We start from the raw sequence: 21379 nt of genomic DNA, 5'->3' as shown, positions 1-21379 counted from the left end.
GGAAAAATTATTGAATTCCTTAGTACACTCAGGCTGCTAAGGTTGGGGTATAAGTTATAGATGAGTTGCTGGTCTACACTGTGGACAATGAACTTCCTCCTGGGGTTTTTTCCTACCCTGTTGAACACAGGGTTAGATTTTTTAAAAAAGATATAATTTATGAGCTTGATTATGGTTGAGGGGAGGGCAGTGTTTTATTTTATTTGGCATGAAGACAAAAATCTGGAGAATCATTCTTCACACCTGGGCTAAGGAATCCAGGTGTGCACAATTTAGGAAAACTCCTACAACCATCTGTGCCTACCCAATAGATCTGAGAGGATGCTTCATTTTGCAAACAACTCTTTTCAGAATTCCTACGGTGAATAATTCAATTTATAGGCCTAATCACACAACAGGGATGAATCTATTTCACTTAACAGCCATTCATTAACCAATAGAATCCCACTTTATTCACCACCATGCTCTTTTCTGTTCCCCTTAAAAGAATACAGAATAAATCAGAGTCTAAGGAAATCTTGACTTTCTCAGGTCCATAAATCTCCTAGGCTTAAAGTCTCTAGAGAAAATGTCATTATTGTACATATTTGATTATATCATTAATTCTTTTTTTCAGGCAACGAGGTCTAGGCAGTATATAATTTATAATCCCAGTTATAATTACTGACAGTTTCCATTGACCTCCATGGAATCTATGAAATCATTGCCTATTAATTAATGACCAAACCATTAATGAAGAAAGATCTTCATCCAAATCAGAAGTGGAAGAACCCAAAAATTATGCCTCAGGTCATTTCACAGAACCTTTTTTAGGAAGTGGGTTCAGTTAAGGGAGGTTATTAATACAAGATATCTTCTGCTGTCACAGTTGCCTCTTCTATTTTGTTTTTTATCTCAGGAATGGGAATTTGACTTATGGCTACCACCAGCAAATTTGCTGCATGAACAGTAGCACTTGCCACACAGATCCAGAAAGATTCTTCGTACTGTTCCTCCACGACCACAAACTGAAAGATCTTTTCCTGAAAATTGGCAATTCTGTCTGTGAGGTCATGGAATTTCACAGCCGCCATGAAGCTCCCAATGGCCAAAGCAATGATACCACCTAGAACCAAAGGGAGATTCAAAATTCATTCAGATTATATGATAACAATTAAAAACTTCGTGGTACCTTATTTAAACTATCACCTTCTTGATAAGGACTGAGACAGACTTTATATAGACTGAATCAAACCTCTGAAAACCCAAGATTATTTACTATCTATTTTCAATCTATGAAAGACTCATGAAGCAAAACCATGAAGCAAAGCCTGACTCAGGCTAAGCAGGAGGGTGTCCAATCTGAATTAGAGAATTAAAAAAAAGAAATACAGTTTTATTATTTTGAAATACCTGTAGCAAGGTGAACTAGGTTAACAAAGCACTATGAAGTAGAATTCATATTGAATCTACTCTATTAAACAAATAAGAATTGGCTATAGATAACTTGTTAATTGTTTGAAATTGTTGCTTGCAACGTATTAGAATATGGCTCGTTTTTTATCAATATATTTACTGTCTCCTTGCATTTTTTTTGTTTTTTTTTAAACCCTTACCTTCTGTCTTGGAGTCAATACTGTGTATTGGCTCCAAGGCAGAAGAGTGGTAAGGGCTAGGCAATGGGGGTCAAGTGACTTGCCCAGGGTCACACAGCTGGGAAGTGTCTGAGGCCAGATTTGAACCTAGAACCTCCCATCTCTAGGGCTAGCTCTCAATCCACTAAGCTACCCAGCTGCCCCCGTCTCCTTGCATTTTTAATTACATTATTCATTGGAATTAAACTTTTTTATACTCTTACCTTCCATCTTAGAGTCAATACTATGCATTGGTTCCAAGGCAGAAGAGTGGTAAGGGCTAGGCAATGGGGGGTTAAGTGACTTGCCCAGGGTCACAAAGCTAGGAAGTGTCTGAAGTCAAATTTGAATCCAGAACCTCTCCTCTCTCACACTGATTCTCAACCCACTGAGCCACCTCCTTGCCTACTGGAATTTTAATCCTGACCTTTCTGAAATAGCATAAATTCCAAATTCATGGAATCCAGTTCAGTGCAATAAATAATTATCAAGTATCTTTTATGATCAAGGAACTGTGCTAGAGAAAATACAAATAATAAAGAGCTGGAAGAATTGAAGCTCAGACACAGTTTACCCACCACAGACCATAAATCATTTTATAAGGTTAGATGCAGTCCTGGAGCTTCAGGAACTTAGACTTTAACAGGGAAATAAGGGTATAAATAGGTATGAGTGAATTTTGGTATTTCTTTGGTGATTTACAAGTAAGGATTAATGACATGGCCTTTCCCTTTCCCCTTACATGCCACCAGAGGGAACCTTTAATATTATATGCCTATTTATAGGGTTAGACTTAGAGTTGGAGGAGCCCTTAACAGCTATATAGAAGTTACCCTTATTTACACATGAGGATCCTGAGGTTCAAGTGAAGTGACTTGCCCTGAAGTACACAGGGAGTAAGAGGCTGAGACAAGATTTGAACCCATGCCCTCTAATTCCAAATTCAGCATCCTTCCTACTGTTCTGTGTTATGAGAAAACTTAAATTATTAAAAACTTAAATGATAGGCAGTTAGGTGGATTGAGAGTCAGGCTTGGAGATGGTAGGAACTGGGTTCAAAACTGGCCTCAGATATTTTTATGACTAAGACAGACGGTAAGGGTTTAAAAACAAAAACAATTTAAAAAAGTAACTGAAAAAAAGAAATTACAAATCCCTTAAACACCTGAGGATGTCCCTGTGACCCTCACAAAAGAGAGGTAGGGTCCAAATAGTTTCCAATTGTATTTGTGGCTCCTTTTGCTTCATCTCTGAAGTTCTTTTCAGCCTGCATTTCCACTAATTTCTTTGGCACTTGGCTATTCATTTCCCTTATTTAGCCTTGATTAGCTTTTCCATAGATAAAGGGTTAGTAGAGAAGATACAAGTTGAAAATGAGCTGGAGGAGAAAGGAAAGAAGAGAGATCCATATACCTCCCTTCCTCTGGCTACCTCACAGCTGTAGTTTAGACCTTAGGATCTTATCACAAGCTGGAAGATACCTTAGAGACCTTACCCCATCATTTTATAGATGAGAAAAAAAAATCAGGATTCGACAATGGAGATGGGAAGCTAGGACACTTACTGCTGACCTCTACGGTCAAATCCCATTCTCTTTCTACTCCATCAGGCAGCTTCTGCTCACTCTGTTTTTCACCTCTGACATCAGGTACCCATTTGATTTTGATTCCTCATGGGTATGACTGGCAAGCCTTAGAGTAAGGGATGAAGTTAGGTTGGTCACTATGAGCTGGTCAAAAATGGGAGCCAATATATACTGTCCATTCTAAAACAGACGGTAAGGGTTTAAAAAAAAAGGTTTAGGTTGGGATGATGGAAAGATGCAGTGGGTGGACCTATTGGAGAGAAAGTGGAGGCTGGTGATACGCCATATTCTGTAGAATCAATTTCATGGTATGTTACATGCTTACTGGAAATCCCTCTAAGATTTTCAGTTCAGTAATGAGTATTTTCCCCTTTTCTCTCAAATGGACTTGATCTTTGGTGGTCAGTGCTCTTACTACCATCACTTAATCAATTGTGCCAGGCACTGTGGAAGGCACAGGGGATACCAGCTAGCAAAGAATGAAATAATCCCTACTCAAGGGGCTTACCTTCTAGTGGGGAAGAACTCTCCCTTTCTCTTTTTATCTTTGTTAGATGTTGCTACTGATCCTTCAATCCTAATCTCCATCCACAGCTCCTTCATCATTCCTCCAGTCTATATCATCTCTTTCCCCATTTCCTCTCTTTTTAGTCCTAGCTCTTTCAGCATCATTTTCTTTTAGCTTCTTTTCTTACTATCCCTTTTGTCTCATGCCCTGAATCACTCATGTACCTAAATCATCATGTTTATATTTTGTAGGCAGACAAAAATAGAAGGGTTATTTAAAAATTGCTTGAGTGATCTACAGCCACAAAAATAGGCAGAAACTAATTTTAAGGAAATGATGAAAAAATGTATACAGTACCAAAAATTCTGTAAAGATATACAAATTTGAAAGACTTAGGAACACAATGAAATAATCAACCATGATTCTAGAGGATTGTGATGAAACGTGCTTCCCACCTCCTGATAGAGAAGAGCTAGACTCAGAATCAGAATGCAGATTGAGATATACATGTATGTGTGCATGTGTGGCATCAATGACACATATGCACACATGTATACACATACATATATACATAGATATGTATGTGCATAAAATAGTGGACCAATGTAACAATTTGTTTTGTTTAACTATATATTTTAAACAAGCGTTTTATTTTTCTTGCTTTCTCAACACAGAGGAGGGGAGCAGGATGGGGGAGAAGGAGGGATAAAGAGGAGGAAAAGAAAGCAAAATTTGAAAAAATAAAATGAGAGAAAAATGAAGAAATGACAAGGCATTTTAATGAATGCCTATAGTGAATTTAACTATATATTTTTAGCGCTATTTGACAGTGACACAGACCTGAAGCAAAGTGCCTTACCTGCAAGTACATTCCACAGGCATACACCAGCAGGACCATTTATTGCACGGTACGGGACCGTTATCATATTGAGGACTGCAAACCCCATACTGACCAGAGCCAAGGCCATGGCCACAAAAAGGAAGATTAAAATCATGACATGAAGACCAGTGTTCAGCTGTTTCACCATGTGAGGAAAGACTGGGGAGAAAGAAGCAATCATTGTTGTATTTTATTTATGGCTATTAAAGTACTATACTAGGACTGTATGGTATTTTGGTTATTTCTTTGTAAAGCACAAGTGGCACTGATTATGAATGCTCTAACAAAATGGGGAAGGGCCAAAGAAGCAGGTAGCTTTCTGGGAAAAATATGCATCTTTTCCTGTTCTTGATACAAGGATTTATTGCTCATTGGGAGACCATAACCTTTAAACTATGATCTTTAGGCATTAATATTGCACACAAAGAGCTAAAAAACAAATATCACTGGTGACAATCTAAACTGATTTGATCTTTTGACCAAATGATCTTCCCAGAATTCTGATTCATACCACTCCTTTCTCCAATTTACTATTTATTATTATTCTTCCTTTTTAAAGGAGGGCTGGCACGAAGGGTAGTGTTTATGGGTACTGAGAAACCAGAAATATAAGTATCATAGGATTTAAAGAGAGACTTGGGACATCATCTAGGCCAAGCCTCTCATTTTGTAAATGAGGAAACAGATTCCTAGCCAGGTAATCTGACTTGTATGGGGACCACACAGGTAGAATGGAATAGACTTGGGACTTACATGAAGTAGGCCTTTTAATTCCCAACCCAGTGCATTTTCCAATATGACAGCCCCATGTTACTCCAGCAGGTAGGGTATTACCAAATGCTTCTTGGTCCTTACCTGGACCAGGATAGACAAGGCTTTATTACTGAGCCCAATGGGTAGACAGAAAACAGCTAAAATGACTAATGTATCCATGGGTGTAGTCCTTGTCATCAAAGGAATTCTGTCAACCCCAGAGTTTATTCAATATTGACCTATTTATGATTCATGTTTTTAAGAGTTACCTGGGGTACTCTTTTCACTCTGGATTAGTGCTTTCTTTTATCTACTTCAATATGAGATCTCCCATAGACCCTAACCTCTTTAGACCACTGAATGCATCTATAGTTTTAGACAGTTCTAATTTCTTGGATTTCTCTTAACAAGAACAATACCGGAATCCAACAATAGCAATGAAGAGAAAGCGTAGGATGCTTGGCTGGTATCCATTCATTTTCTGTACCATTAATGATTTCTATGCCATTAACAAAGCCTGTGGTAAGTTTTGAGGTACATATAACTCTGTTTCTGTTGACTGAAATCCAGCAAACTACTAATGTAGCTACAAATATAAGAAATATTTTTAAATGAGTCAAATTTTGTAACAGTTTCATTTTTTTCTTCATATGTTTTAGAACTATTTTGGCCTATACAGTTTTAGAAAATAGAGGTCTAAAGCCAGGATACACCTGAATATAAGTCACTGTCTTCACCAAAAGTTTTTATAGGAAGTATAAATTTGTAGGAAACAATATGAAACTGAAGAGCTACATAGAAGTCTTTCATTTTTATTGTTATTGTTTTCTTGTTCTTGTCTTCTTTATAGGGTTCAGATAGAAACATTTATGGGAAAAGTTACTACCCTACTTATTATTCCTTTTATTCAAAGTTCTAAAAACTTTTGCACAGATGAAAAAATTATTATTATTATAATTCCTTTCTACTTTCATTATATAACAGACTTTGATACCTGTGGCAATTTCTCTTAGGTTATCACTGACCTTTCCTTGGTTAAAACCAGTGGTCTCTTCTTTGTACTCTTCCTTCTACATGTCTCAGCTTCATTGACACTGCAAACCTAACCCTCTTTTTTTCCATTCTTGCATTCCATGATACTATGTAATCTTGAATCTGTTATCTTTCTGATAATTCTCTCCCTATTTCCTTTCTGGACTAATTTTCCCCTTGTGGACTAAATATCAGAGGGCCCCACAGCTCACTCCTAAATCCTATGTTTGTCTCACTTTACATCTTTCTTTAATTGAACCCATCCTTTTTGTGTTTTCAACCATCTCTATGTAGATGACTCCCTCGTCTATATATGAAGTACTGACCTTGTTTTCTTTTGAGCCCTATATTTCCAGTTATCTCTAGGACATCTCCACTTACAAGGAGATTTACTTACAATTCCCAGATGACACCTGAAATTTAACACTGGAAAATGCTTTCTTTCCCTTCAGTCATCCTTTCCCAGTTTTTCCCTTGCAGTTGTTCTCAGTTTGGGAGCCATTGCCTCTCCTCTTTTGTTCTTATTTCTTTGTACTATCTTTTAGTTTATCTTTGCTGTTAATTTCCTCAACTACTATGCCTTATTCAGTTAATCATCCTCTTTTCAATTAAATTTATTTCACCAAACATTTCTTTTTTGTTTTTAAACCCTTACCTTCTGTCTTGGAATCAATTCTGGGGGTTCTAAGCCAGAAGAGTAGTAAGGGCTAGTCAATGGGGGTTAAGTGACTTGTCCAGGATCACACAGCTGGGAAGTGTCTGAGTCCAGATTTGAACTCAGGACCTCCCATCTCTGGGCTTGACTCTCAATCCACGGAGCCACCCAGCTGCCCCCAGTAATCACCAAACATTTCTTAAATGAATCCAATGGCAAGGTACTTGAGTGTGATGTTGACCCTGACTCAATCAATCATGGTTGGCCATCCATAATATAAGATCAGAGGATATGAAGATGGAAGGAACCTTAGACATTATCCAGTACAATTTGCTTATTTTACTGATGAGGAAACTCGGGTCATTTATTCAAGGTTCCAGAAACATCTATGTGATTCAAATCCATATCATGCACAAGTCAAGATCTCACCCTATGATGTCTTTGACCTCTTAGAAAATGATGGATGAGCAACAACCTGGATCCAAAGTCCATATTCTTTCTGGTATACTTACTTGGCCTGTAACACAACTGCTAGGATAATCTTCATCAAAAAACTTTTATTCATATCCTCCCACAAAGGGCTTATAGGCTTTATTAACAATTTTATCATCTATCTATCTATCTATCTATCTATCTATCTATCTATCTATCTATCTATCTATCTATCTATCTGTCTGTCTATCTTTTTAATTCCCAATTCTCTCTCCCCCACCTATTGAGAAGGCAAGAGATACCATACCTACTACACACATGATTGACTATTTAATTCAAACTTAAGTCCTCCAACTCCAAATCTTCCAAACTGAATGTTTACATTATACTCCAGAGACTGCCTCCCTGTCAAGGTATTTGAGTTTGAGAATACTGGCAAAAGGCTAACAACTGTGTTGAGAGGCTTCAAGGGCTCATGAGTGCCCACAGTTATCTAGGAAAGTCAAGACTTGTCTTGAGGCTGGTATTACAGAAGTGGGGTATGTTGTAGGCACTAGATCTGTGGTACAGTTAAAAAAAAACAATGAGGGGAGACCCTTTGATTGGGGAATGGCTGAACAAATTGTGGCATATGTTGGTGATGGAATACTATTGTGCTCAAAGAAATAATGAACTGGAGGAATTCCATGTGAACTGGAATGACCTCTAGGAATTGATACAGAGTGAAAGGAACAGAACCAGGAGAACATTGTACACAGAGACTGATACACTGTGGCACAATCGAATGTAATGGATTCCTCTACTAGCAGCAATGCAATGATCCAGAATGATCCAGAGAAACTTATGAGAAAGAACACTATCCACATTCAGAGGAAAAACTGTGGGAGTAGAAACAGAGAAGAAAAACAACTGCTTGTTCACATGGGTCTATGGGGATATGGCTGGGGATGTAGACTCTGAATGAACATCTTAATGCAAACATCAACAACATGGAAATAGGTTTTGATCAAGGACTCATGTAAAACCCAGTGGAATTGCGAGTCAGCTATGGGAGGGGATGGGAGAGGGGAGGGAAGGAACATGATTCTTATAACCAGGGGGAAATGTTCTAATTGACTAATTAAATAAAATTTTAAAAACAACAACAATGGATTTGCTGGTAAGAACAAAGCTGAGTAAGTTACAAAGAATGAACAAATGAGCATATATGGAATAACTTGAAGAGGGGTTCCATTAACACTTAAGGAAAACAGAAAATACTTGCCAGAATCTCTAGGACATCTCCACTTACATGGAGATTTACTTACAATTCCAGATGACACCTGGACAAGAGGAAGTGAGCTAAATAAAGTTTGAAGGAAGCTAGAGATTGGATAGAGGGGAGGAGGGAGTACCTTCTAGGCATGACAGGCATGAGGGTGACTTGTGCAAAGACACAAGGAGATGGAATGATGTTTGGGGAATTCCAAATATTTTAGGAGATCAGGGCTGAAAGAAAGAGGGCTTAAAGGGGGATATTGTATAATAAACCTGGGAAAGGAAGTTGGAGTCAAATTTTGGAGGACTTCAAATATCACATTTGTGTTTTATCCTAGAGGCAATATAAAGCCATTGAAGTTTCTGGAGCAAAGAAATACATGGTCAGACCTGACTTTGGCAGCTATTCAGACTGGATTAAACAAGGAACAGAGTCCTGCTGGAGTCTTCACTGAAGTACAATTATAATAACAGCTAGCATTTAAATGGCAGTTTAAGATTTCCAAAGTGCTATTCATAATATCATTTGATTCTCATAATAACCATACTACTATTATCCACATTTTATAGATGAGAAAACCAAAGCTGAAAAAAGTTAAGAGATAATAGTCCAGCTGAGAGGTGATGAGGGCCTGAACTAGTTGGGAGATTAAGGGGCCAAACATATGGAGTAGAATTGACAAGTTTGAGAATCTGGCAACTTGGTTATGGGGAAGAGAAGGGAGAGAAAAGGATGAATTTGTCAAATTGGTTATTCGAAGGGCATTGTGGTTCCCTCAATAGAAATAGGAAGCTTAAATAAAGGGTAGAACTAGGAGTGAGGGGAGCTAAGTGGCTCAGTGGATTGAGAGCCAGACCTAGAGACTCATGGGTTCAAATATGGTCTCAGACCATTTTCTAACTATGTGATCCTGGGCAAGTCACTTAACCCCCATTGCCAACCTTTAATACTCTTTTGCCTTGGAATCAATACACAGTACTGATTGTAAGATGAAAAAAAGAGGTTTTTTAAAAAATAAAGGGTGGAACTGGGGGAGATGATAAGAATGTCTTTCTTTTCAATATGTTGAGTTTGAGATGCCTATACATAATATAGAGATGACTAACAAATCCTTGGTGATGCAAGACAGGAGTCCAAAAAAAAAAAAAAAGAGTAGAACTGTATTTATAGATCTCAGAGACATCTTCAGAGAGATAATAATTAAATCCATGGGAACTTCCTCTCCCTCTTTCTATACCTTCCCAAAATAAGCTAGCTATGCCAATCAAGACAGTCAATGGCTACATGTAAGTTACTCACTATTCAGTAAAAGTTTGTCCTTAGTTCTATTTTTGAATCCCTTCTTATTCCCAATTAGGTAAGATCCTTTTCTATATGATATCCTTGGCTGCTGGGGGTGGGGGGCAGGGAGAGTTTGTTCTTTTATTATTGAAATGATGTGGGGAGGAAAAAGTAAACAAGACCAAATTTCCAGCCAAACTTGTTCCATGGTGACTACATCATTTTAAAGACATGATCTTGGAATTACCAAATCAATTCATCAACCAGTATTTATTAAGGGCTCATTATATCCCAAGCATTATGCTAGGTCCTGAAGGAATAAAGACAAAAATGAAATAGTCCTTGTCCAGGGACATGAATAGGCAATTTTCAGTTAAAGAAATCAAAACTATTAATAAGCACATGAAAAAGTGTTCTAAATCTCTTATAATCAGAGAGATGCAAATCAAAACAACTCTGAGGTATCACCTCACACCTAGCAGATTGGCTAACATGACAGCAAAAGAAAGTAATGAATGTTGGAGGGGATGTGGCAAAGTGGGGACATTAATTCATTGCTGGTGGAGTTGTGAATTGATCCAAGCATTCTGGAGGGCAATTTGGAACTATGCCCAAAGGGTGCTAAAAGACTGTCTGCCCTTTGATACAGCTATAGCACTGCTGGGTTTGTACCCCAAAGAGATAATAAGGGAAAAGACTTATACAAGAATATTCATAGCTGTGCTCTTTGTGGAGGCAAAAAATTGGAAAATGAGGGGATGCCCTTCAATTGGGGAATGGCTGAACAAATTGTGGTATATGTTGGTGATGGAATACTATTGTACTCGAAGGAATAATGAACTGTAGGAATTCCATGGAGTCTGGAACAACCTCCAGGAATTGATGCAGAGTGAAAGAAGCAGAACCAGGAGAACATTATACACAGAGACAGATACACTGTGGTACAATCGAATGTAATGGTCTTCTCCATTAGTGGCAATGCAGTGATCCTGAACAATTCAGAGGAACCTATGAGAAAAACCACTATCCCCAGAGGAAATACTTTGGGAGTAAAAACACCAAAGAAAAACAACTGCTTGAATACATGGGTTGAAGGCATATTGTTGGGGATGTAGACTCTAAATGAACATCCTTGTGTAAACAACAACATGGAAATGGGTTCTGATAAAGGATGTAAGTAATACCCAATGAAATTGCATGTTGGCTGCAGGAAGAGTGCGTGGAGGGGAAGGAGGGTAATAATGTGATTATTGTAACCAAGGAATAATATTCTAAATTGACTAAATAAACTTATTCAAATGGAAAAAAAATGTTCCTTGTCCACATTCCACTGGGGGAAAACAACAGCCATTCAGATAAGTAAATACAAAATCTAAGCTATGCAAATACAAACCAGATTTGGAAGGGGTGGGGAACAACTGTGATGGAGTAGGGTCGGGGTAAAAATCAGGGAAAACCTCTTAGGAGGTGTTCCTTGAGTTGATTCTTGAAGGGAGTCAGGAATTCCAAGAGGCAGAAGTGAAGAACTACCCTTGGCTCAAGAAAGTCTGTGAACCCTGTTGCATAGCTGGCTGTCACTCTGCAACCCAAAGGCAGCCAACAAAGGAAAGAAACTGCCCAGGGCTTCCAAATGGAGTTGTATCTAAAACACCCTGAAGAGATGGGTATCTGGCTCATTCTGAAATTTCTCCAGACAAGGAGGTAATCAAATAATTCCTTACTAACAACCCACTCAAGGCTACTATTATTCACTCTGGTTGGGAGAGGATGATTATTCTTTTTCATTGGTCTTCCTTTGAGACAAATACATAGTGCATGCTTTCTTTGTAGAGTATTCCTAACCCAGAGAGGGATGGTATCTTTACTCTCTGTTAGCAAGGAGACTCACAGAATATCCATGTTAGTTCTACAGTGGCAAAATGGAGGCATGAAGCCCATGTATTTGGTGGAGCACCACTTCCAACCTCCAACTCTACACTCTGTTGGCCTCAAATTGCAACTGCTTTTCCTAAACTTTTCTTTATGTTCAATAGAAAATGAATAGTACAGATTGGTGGATTTCCTGTGAGAAGTCAAGAATTTCCATTTGAAACACAAATAATACATTTTTTCCTTTCATGGTAGTAAGTGAACTGTTGACATTCATTGACATTCATTTTGTTTATGCTAAAATTATTAGTCTTGTTACACATTTTAAAAGTTTTTTTCTGAGGAGCATTACATTATTGGAAACGACAAATACGAAGGCTATAAGAAGTGTGGAAACACTTCTGTGAAATCATGTAGAAGGAAGGTGGCCAAATCAGAACCACTTTAGGATTATTCTAGGATTACAGATTTAGTTGGAAGGAATCTCAGATACCATTCAGTTTAATTTCTTTATTTTTCACTTGGGAAAATTGAGGCCTAGGAGTTTAAGTGATTTCCTAAGATCACAGGTGGTAAGCATCAAAGGTGGGGGTTGAATTGAGACACTTTGACTGTAGAGCCAATTCTTTTTTCATTGTATCAGAGATTCCTCCTTAAAAATACTGATTATGGGGGGGAGGGACCCCACAGGGGAGTAGATGTCCAGAGGTCCTGTGTTGACAAGTTATTTAAATACATTTAAGTCCAAGTTATTTAAGCTGTTCTGGAGCCTCAAGTTTCTCAGTAAAATAAATTTATTCCTTTTTTTTCTTCTTTGTGCCTGGAGCATAGTATTAACTTAAGAAATACTTTTCAGTGAATGAATTAAAACGAGGGTTAGGCTAAAAGCCCTTTAAGGATCTTTCCAGTTCTAAATCTGTGTTGATCCTTTGTTTAAAAAAAATCATTGCAACAAAATCAGAAAAAAATACACAAAAGACAAAGAAATAAGAAGGGATTATTGATGTTATAATAATTATTTGCAAGTGGAGTTTGTTTCATTTTAGTCTCTTAAAATTGCGTTTATTTATATGATTTTATGGTCAGTGGATTCTAAATCTAGAAAAAAATAATTTTAAGAATTGTTATAAATCTGAAAATCAGATTTACCCAGAATCAGCCAAGAGAAGTTTTAAGCATTAAAAACATGTCTGTTGGTGGTTCCTTCAGGTCATTCTTTTTTCCCTCATTAATCTAATTATTTTAAGACTGCCACACTGCAGTATAAAGATTGATTGCCCTTCTGATTCTTATGTTAGTTCCTTTAGGTTTCTATTTCGATTTTAGTTATCTTTAACTTGCATCTTAAAAATAGACAGATGCTACTTATAGAGATGCAATCAATCATTCTGAAAGTCCCGCTACACATTTACCCAGCCAGCCCTGCCTTGTCTAACCCTTTCATCACCAATGTGTAGAAGGTGAATAACTTTTCTATAGAGAACAGAAGGGGCAGGAATCTTTAGACAGAAGGAATAATTTTATACCTGGGTGTGTTGTCCTATCTGAATCTTTAGGATCATAATGGTTTTCAAGCTAGAAGGGATCATAGAATTAATTTAATCCAACTCCTCACTTTATAGGTGAGGAGAAGAAACTGAGAGACAGAGTGGTTAAGTATGGGTAGAAACTGAGTCCAGTTCAAAATTGAATTCTTTCATAATGTTTCCTTCTGTGCACATATACTTACTTACCTCTTGTTTACTTGTATCCCCTGTGACCAGGGGCATTGTGAGGCTCAAATGAGATAATGAACCCAAAGTACTATGCAAACCTTAAGGTACTATATAAATTGTTGTTGTTGTTGTTGTTAGCCTGCAGTTACCTGTCCTCCAATCTGGTGATGGTTTCATTCCCAGAACTTTCTATTCTAAATGCTTAGAGCATCACCATGGTGGCACACAAAGGTGGCACACAAAGCACTCTCTGTGGGCACTCAGCTGCTTTCCCTGCCCCTGGAGTTTGTTACTAGAAAGGCAGAGGGACTTGGGGGAAACTGTTCTCTTCCCCTTCTTCACCATGCCTAATGACATTTTTTTCACAACCTCTACCCCTCTGCCTTAGCCCAATAGCACAGAGTGGGTGAGGTGAGCAGCTCACAAGGAAGAGCTGGAGAAGAGCAGAGTGCTCAGGCTACTCGCCTCCCCCTCTATACTTGCTAAGGACATTCCTCACTTCACCTACCCCTCTGCCCAACAGTCCAATGGGAGCGCTTTCTCCCTCCCCTGTGTGGTATAAAGGGGTTGGGGCAGCACTCCTGGCACTTGTTGGGGGAAGGGGCAGAGCACTCTGCCTGGGAGGGGGCACAGTGCTTGGTCTGGGGGGTGAGGTTGGGCAGGGGTCCAGCACTCCATCTCTAAAAAGTTCACCATCACCATCCTAGTGTAATGTTTTTCTTTTAGAAAACAGAGGATGTTTTGCTTTTGGTTTTGTATCCATAGTGTCAATCACTGGGACACTATGCCTGGCACACTGTAGGAAATGAATGTTTATTGAACTGAACTGAACAAGATTTAGAACTAGACAGGGCTTATAGGTCATTAAGCCCAGTGGTTCTCTACATTTTTTATTCTGTAAACCTTATCTTAAAGCAAAAGAATATGTATTGTAAATTCTCAAGGTAATTTAGTATACTAATCATAATATTCTGTAATTATTTTCTACATAAGACTCCATTAAAGATTTTTAGTGTGAATCCCTTGGACCATTATCCATCTAAGAGATTAGCGAACAATGGGAACTAGTAAATGGACCACTTAATAGGAACCACTGATTTAGCCTAAGATATTTGTTTTACTCAAATAGGAAAGATTGGTGATTAGGTTCTGACTATGACTTAATACAGTGATGGCAAACCTATGACATGTGCCAAAGATGGCATGCAGGGCTCTCTCTGTGGGAATACTTGCAGCCGCCCATTGGAGTTCATTACTAGAAAGTCAGAGGGATTTGGGGCAGAGATGACCCTCCCCCCCCCATGCCCTTGAGGACATTCCTCACTTACCAGCCCCTCTTCCCAGCAGCCCAATGGGAGCACTTCCTCCCACTTCTGTCTGGGGTAAGGAAATGGGGAGTGGCTCATATTCTATATGAGGATGTGGCGCAGATGGTAGCCTGTTGAGTCTGTGGTGAAGGTGATTCCTGTGGTGGGGTTGGAGAGGAGGTAGGTTTGAGGGGAGCAGCTCACAGTGTGGCACATAGCTATAGAGGAGCAGAGAGCTAGTGTGGAGTGGAGTGCTTGGGCTACTCTCCTCCCATTCTCCACACTTGCCTCTCATTATCTTCCCCTCTACTCAGCAGCCCAATGGGAGAGCTTCCTCTATCCCCTATCTTGGGTAAGGGAAGGGGGCTGGAGCATTCAGTCTCTGGGCAGGGGGACAGGCATAGCACTTGGTCTGGAGGGTGGGGTAGAGGTGGGGCCCAGCACTCCATCTCTAAAAGGTTTGCCATCACTGACTTAGTAGATAAGTCTTAAGGAGTTGTTATGGATAGCCCCCAAGGCTTTGTCCAGGGACCTCTTTTTTTCTAAATACTCTCTTGTAGACTGCATTAGCTACCAAGGGTTCAATTATCCTCTTGATTTGGATGATTCCCAATTCATAATGTGTACCCAAAACCGGTCTCCTTCATGAGCTCTGGTTTCTATCTCCAACTGCCTGTGGGGAGGTTCAAAATGGATGGCCCAGAGTCATCTTGAATTCAAAGTGTCTGAAATAATTAATTGTCTTTTCCCCAAACCCAACCCTATTCCTAACTTTCTATTTCTGGTGGAGCCACATTCTTTATCTTCTCGCTTCTACACGCCTGCCTTTCTAACAAGTTGCCAAGTCTGGCTAATCTTACCTCTGCCACATCTTTTGCATCCATCCATTCATTCCTTTCTTCCATTCGTGTGACCACCACCCCAGTCCAGGCTCTCATCTCTTTCCTAGTTTATGTCAATAGCTTCCTAGCAGATTTGTGTGTCAATTCTCTTCCCTCTCTAATTTATTCTCTGCAAAACTCCCAAAATAGGTCTGACCATGTCATGCCAGTGACCATTTCTTTCCCCTTCTTTCCCCTTCATATTGCCTTTAGGAACTCTTTTGTTTGGCATTTAAAGCCCATTATAACCTGGTTGCAGCCTACCTCTCCAGGTTTATTATACATGATTCCTCTTCATATATCTTATTTCCAGTCAAAATGAATTTCTCTTACATGTGGCATTCCATTCCCCTTTTCTAGGTTTTTGCCTACTCTGTCTCCCAAGCCATACCTCTGCCTCTTAGAATGCCTAGATTCTTTCAAAGCTTAGCTTACATGTTACTTCATAAATGAAGCCCTCTTTGATCTTTCCAGTTGGCAGTGCCTAGCCAATGAAATTCCTTTGTATTTACCTTATATATCAACTTATATATGTACATATTATTTCTCTGAACTCTCATCCCCCAGTAGAATGTAATCATCTTGAGAGTAAACACTATTTCACTTTATTTTTTATATATAACCCTTGCAACTAGCCGAGTAAGTGCCTGGCATATAGTAGGTGCTTAATAAGTTATTTTTGATTGATTGATTATATAAAGCAAATAGATGTTAAGTGACTTGTCAGGGGTCATGCTGCCAGACAATGTTCCAGGTAGGATATGAACATATGTATTCCTGATTTTAAGACCAGCACTCTATTATCCCCTAAGGCCATACCTCTTTTTCTTTCACAGAGGAGTAAAGTGAGGCCTCAGAAGAGACTTATTCAAATTTGCACAAGGAATTGAAGTCACCCACATCCATCCTCTGCAAAGCTGCTAAAGGGTTAGGCAGGTACTATATAATTAGTAAACAAAGGCAGGGTTCAGACTTGGGTCCTCTGTCCTCTTTTCATTGAATCAGCTTGTCTCTCACTTTGTGCATGAGAGTGTGAGAGAGAGATATGCTCTTCTCACACACATATATCTCTGGAAGGTTACTTTTCAGAACCATAAGGGTTTATCTTCACTATCATTAAATGTAATCACAGAAACTTACCCATGTGTCAGTTTTTAAAAATCTCTATCAACTCAAAGTGTAAGCTCTTAAATAACAATAGCCCATGTTTTTGCCACTATAATTTACAAAGCACTTAAAAAAAACAAAACAACCCTTACCTTCTGTCTTAGAAGTGTTGTTTCTAAGGCAGAAGAGTGGCAATGGGGGTCAAGTGACTTGCCCAGGGTCACACAGCTAGGAAGTGGCTGAGGCTAGATTTGAACCTAGGACCACTCATCTCTAGACCTGGCTATCAATCCACTGAGTCACTCCTACAAAGCACTTTCTTTACAACAGTCCTTGTGAGGTAGATAGATCTAGTATTATTATCCCCATTTTAAAGGTGAGGAAACTTAGGCTTAACTAGTTGAACTCACTTGTTGAAAGCCATACAACGATTGGTGATCTGACTCACAGTCCAGTATCCTTCCCACCAAAAATAACATTAATGATAATTATTTATACCTCTTTGAGTCATTATTATAGTTTAATACATTCATTTACTCTCATGGAGGGCAATGGGGATTTTCAATGGTTGTTTCCCATGCATGGAATAATCTCCTTTCTCATCTTTTCTTCTTGTTTTTTTTTTTTTAAATGGCTTCCTTAAAATCCCAGCTAAAATTCCATCTTCCATGAGACACTTTTCCTGACTTTTTTAAACCCTTACCTTCTGTCTTAGAATCAATACTAAGTATTGGTACCAAGGCAAAAGAGTGGTAAACTTTAGGCAGTGGGGGTTAAGTGACTTGCCCAGGATCACACAGCTGGGAAGTGTTTGAGTCTAGATTTGAATCCAAGATCTCCCATTTCTAGGACTGATTCTCAATCCACGGTGTCCCATTCTTTCCCCCATCCTCCTTAATGGTAATACCTTTCTTCTCTTGATTATTTCCAATTTATTTTCTTTGTATACAGTTGGCTGCCCACTGGGTGCCCTCTCCATAAACTTTTCTTCCCTTAGGGAGACAAGCAAATGCTCCATTTAATGAAACTTACTAGTTTAAAAGTTCTAAAAAGGAACCAGTTTTCATGGCACGCAGAGAAGCATATATATGATACTCACTGGCGAACTGGGAATGCCGGCTCCCCAGCCCACACTGGCGCACTTTGCAGCCCCGGAAGAGTCCATAGTAAATGTCTCCAATGAATTTCACAAGCTCTGGATCGGTGGCGTTGACCAGATCCACTCCAGTCTGACAGAGGATCTTCCCACTGAGCCACTTGGGGATTGCCAGAGCAATGATGATGAGCAGAAAGGAAGAGAAGCTCAGCAAGGAGGCCAAGCCGAACCACGTCTTTTTAAAACATCCAGGCATCCTAGAGGCTTAAGAAATCATCCCCGAGGCCACCGGGCAGCAGCAGCGTTTCTCAGACGCCGGGGCATCCTCAGACCCAAGGTCGGCTTTTCAATCCAGCCCATTTTGAAGTGCATTTTCCTTCTTCTGCCCAAGCACACGTGTCGCACATCTAGACAGCCTTCCTTAGACCCGCGGCTGTTTGTTCCTGAAGGAAGTAACCCTAGATGAGCCTTGGGACTAGGGTTTCAGCAGGTGGCTTAATTGTCCCCTATTTTAAATATTCAAATGACACTGGGTGCTTATCACAATCTCTTGAAAGACCCTCTGGGGCAAAACTAAGGAGATCAGATTGTCAAGAAGCATGTGAACAAAGGGGGGGGGGGGGGGGAAGGAAATCAAGGGATCTGACAGGAGAATTTTTACCGACAATGAAACTGTATCAAATGTCAGCTCTTTTATCTGGGCCAAGCCCTTTCTCTCTTTCTCTAAATGTCACTGCTGTCAGATCTCTGAGGACAACTAACAACGCAAGGAAATGACCTTCCTTTCTCCAAGCCATTGAACTGAAGTGAATAGCCGGGGCTTTATGACACCTGGATTTGTCACTGGGTGAATCTTCTGAGTGTAAAATTGCAACATAAAACAGTTTGTGGGTTCCCTGCAAACAGGGCAGTATATAGCCTCCAAGGAAAACGGATCCTGGCTTTGACATTTAGTAGCTATATTAAATGAGGAGTCATTTAACCTCTCTGACCATTAGTTTCTTCATCTGTAAAGTGGGGCTGATAAGAGCTGTTCTAACCACCACACAGGCTTGTTGAGAGGACACCGACTTAACATGATACATGACATATTATTATATCATGATATATTATTACTCTGTGCTAGGCAAGAAATACAGTAGTTAACACAGAGGTACAAACAGGTTACATTCTTGCCTTCATGGGGCTTGTAATCTATTAGTGAAGACAAGACAAAGACAGCAAGATATGATAAGGAGATTTGAGATAAGAGGATACAGAGTTGAATAGGATGATCCTTTGAGAACCACTGATCTAATACAACCTTTTTATTTGACAAAAGAGGGAACTTGAGCCCTAAAAGGTCAAGACACTTATATAAAGTCATCAATCAATCAATCAAGCATTTATTAAGGTCCTCCTATTTTCCCAGCTGTGTGCTAGATCCTGGAGACATAAGCACAAAAAAAAAAGAAAGAAAGAAAGAAAGAAAGAAAAAGAAATAATCTCTTTTTTAGCAAAGAGTTTACATTCTAATGAGAGAAACAAGTATGTGTGTATTTGTATACATATATACAATATATGTACATAGGATTAAGTGACTTGCCCAGGGTCACACAGCTAATAAGCTGAAGCCAGATTTGAACTCAGTTAAGATGAGTCTTTCTGACTCTAGTGCTGGTGCTCTATCCTCTGCCCCACTTAGCTGCCCAGAACTGATATATATTGTGTATATATATATATATATATATATATATATATATATATATATATATATATGTATATGTATATATTGTGACACAGAACTCCAACAATAGCTCATTTATGCCTTTCGTAAGTCTGTAGAGAGCCAGTGTATTACTTTATTAGTTATCTAGTGAAGGATGTTCAAAAGATGCCCTCTTTTTGAGCCAGCAGCTTCTGGTGCATGTGTGGTACAACCTCTCCAAAGCCACAATATCTCCTCTGGAAATGAATTTAGATTTAAAAAGTTATCAAAGACTTATTTTTAGGGCCTATTCTACTTGCATTATTTACATGAACTTATATATGTATTATATGTATTCTAAGAAGAGGATCTATTAAGATTATTAAAAATCCCTGATCTAGACCAATTTCACTTTATAGAAGAGGAAACAGAAACCTTGGGGGAAGCTAAGAGCCTTGTCTAAGGTCATCCAGGGAAGATGTTTTAGAGATGACATTTTCTATTTAAGACTTTTGACTCCAAAGTCAATGTTTCTTCTATTGTATCATAAGGATGGAGATAACAAGGATTAGATCATCTACTTCATGAAGTTGTTGGAGGACTCGGATGAGAGAATAGATAGCTCTTTGTAAGCAGTGACATGCTAGATAAATGTAACCACCAGGTGGCACGGAGACTAATTAATCTGATCCTATTCACTAAAAGAATCGGGATCTAAGGAAGCCAAACACTGGGGCTATGTGTCCCACTAACCTGGGGAGGGAGCAAATTCATCTCTGTATGTATGTTCCTTACAGAGTAAGCTGTCAACATGAAATCTAGAAACCCTTAATTTGTAGCCTGGTAAGATCTGATGAACCCCAGATTTTAGGACTAGCTTGTAAGTTGGAGACCCCAAAGCTTGTACTTCCTCCCCCTTCCCTTGAGAATCTACCCCCAACTTACAAGCTAGTCCTAAAACTTGAGGTTCACCAGATCTTACCAAGCTACAAGCTTGGCGTTTCTAGATTCCATGTTGACAGAGCCATCTTCTATACACTATCTCTCTTTCTCCCTCTGTCTCTCTCTCTCTTCAAGTGGCTCCAAATAATCTTGTTACTTTATAGGATGTAGTTAGTGTGGCTGGTTTTACCCAAACAAAATATCCCCAAATCCCTGTCTCATCAGCAAACTCCCACCTCTCTTCCCTGAATCTTCAACTGTAATTTGCAGAGCCCTTTGGGACCATATCATAATGGCACCTTCTAACCTTCTACTCTTGGAATAAACAGACATGATTAGATATGTAGTCTCAAATATATCCCTATATTTTACATAAAAATTCACATTTTTAGATTTAAATACATAATCATAAAAGGAATAAAACAGGACCTAATAGAATACCTACCAATAGTTGCAACTTTTTGCAGACTTAGGCAATTTTTAACCAATTCATGGACACACTCTAAATTTAGGAGCTCCGAGAAAGACAATACCCCACTGCCTGGTTGAGAACAATGTCACCTAGCCTCCTCCATCTCTTCAGCTCTTGTCAGTTCAGATTTGTGGAGGAGTGATCATTTTACGGACCGCAGACAGGCACACCAACTCTTCTGCATGTGATAAAAGGGTATGAAGGGCAGGTCTAGGTTTAGGTTATTTTTGTTTCGTGTTTTTATATATTTCATCCTGCAGTATTTTGCAAACATTTTACAAAAATTCAGATTGGAACACACACTAT

At 39.0% G+C, this 21379-nt stretch overlaps 1 protein-coding gene across 1 annotated transcript; it reads right to left on the bottom strand.

Annotated features, from left to right (window-relative positions):
- Positions 1-365: 365 nt before the first annotated feature.
- On the bottom strand, positions 366-18343 carry CLRN2 (clarin 2). The gene is made up of 3 exons (XM_001369197.4): positions 17976-18343; positions 4566-4745; positions 366-1105 (listed from the first exon to the last, which is right to left on the bottom strand). Exons 1-3 carry the CDS (start codon positions 18226-18228, stop codon positions 840-842), a joined length of 699 nt encoding a protein of 232 aa, XP_001369234.1. The 5' UTR covers positions 18229-18343; the 3' UTR covers positions 366-839.
- Between the last annotated feature and the right edge of the window lie 3036 nt (positions 18344-21379).

Source organism: Monodelphis domestica, chromosome 6 (assembly GCF_027887165.1).
Source record: "Monodelphis domestica isolate mMonDom1 chromosome 6, mMonDom1.pri, whole genome shotgun sequence".
Classification (NCBI taxonomy): domain Eukaryota; kingdom Metazoa; phylum Chordata; class Mammalia; order Didelphimorphia; family Didelphidae; genus Monodelphis; species Monodelphis domestica.
The sequence above is the reverse complement of the archived record's forward strand: the minus strand, read 5'-3'. Positions and strand labels throughout refer to the sequence as shown.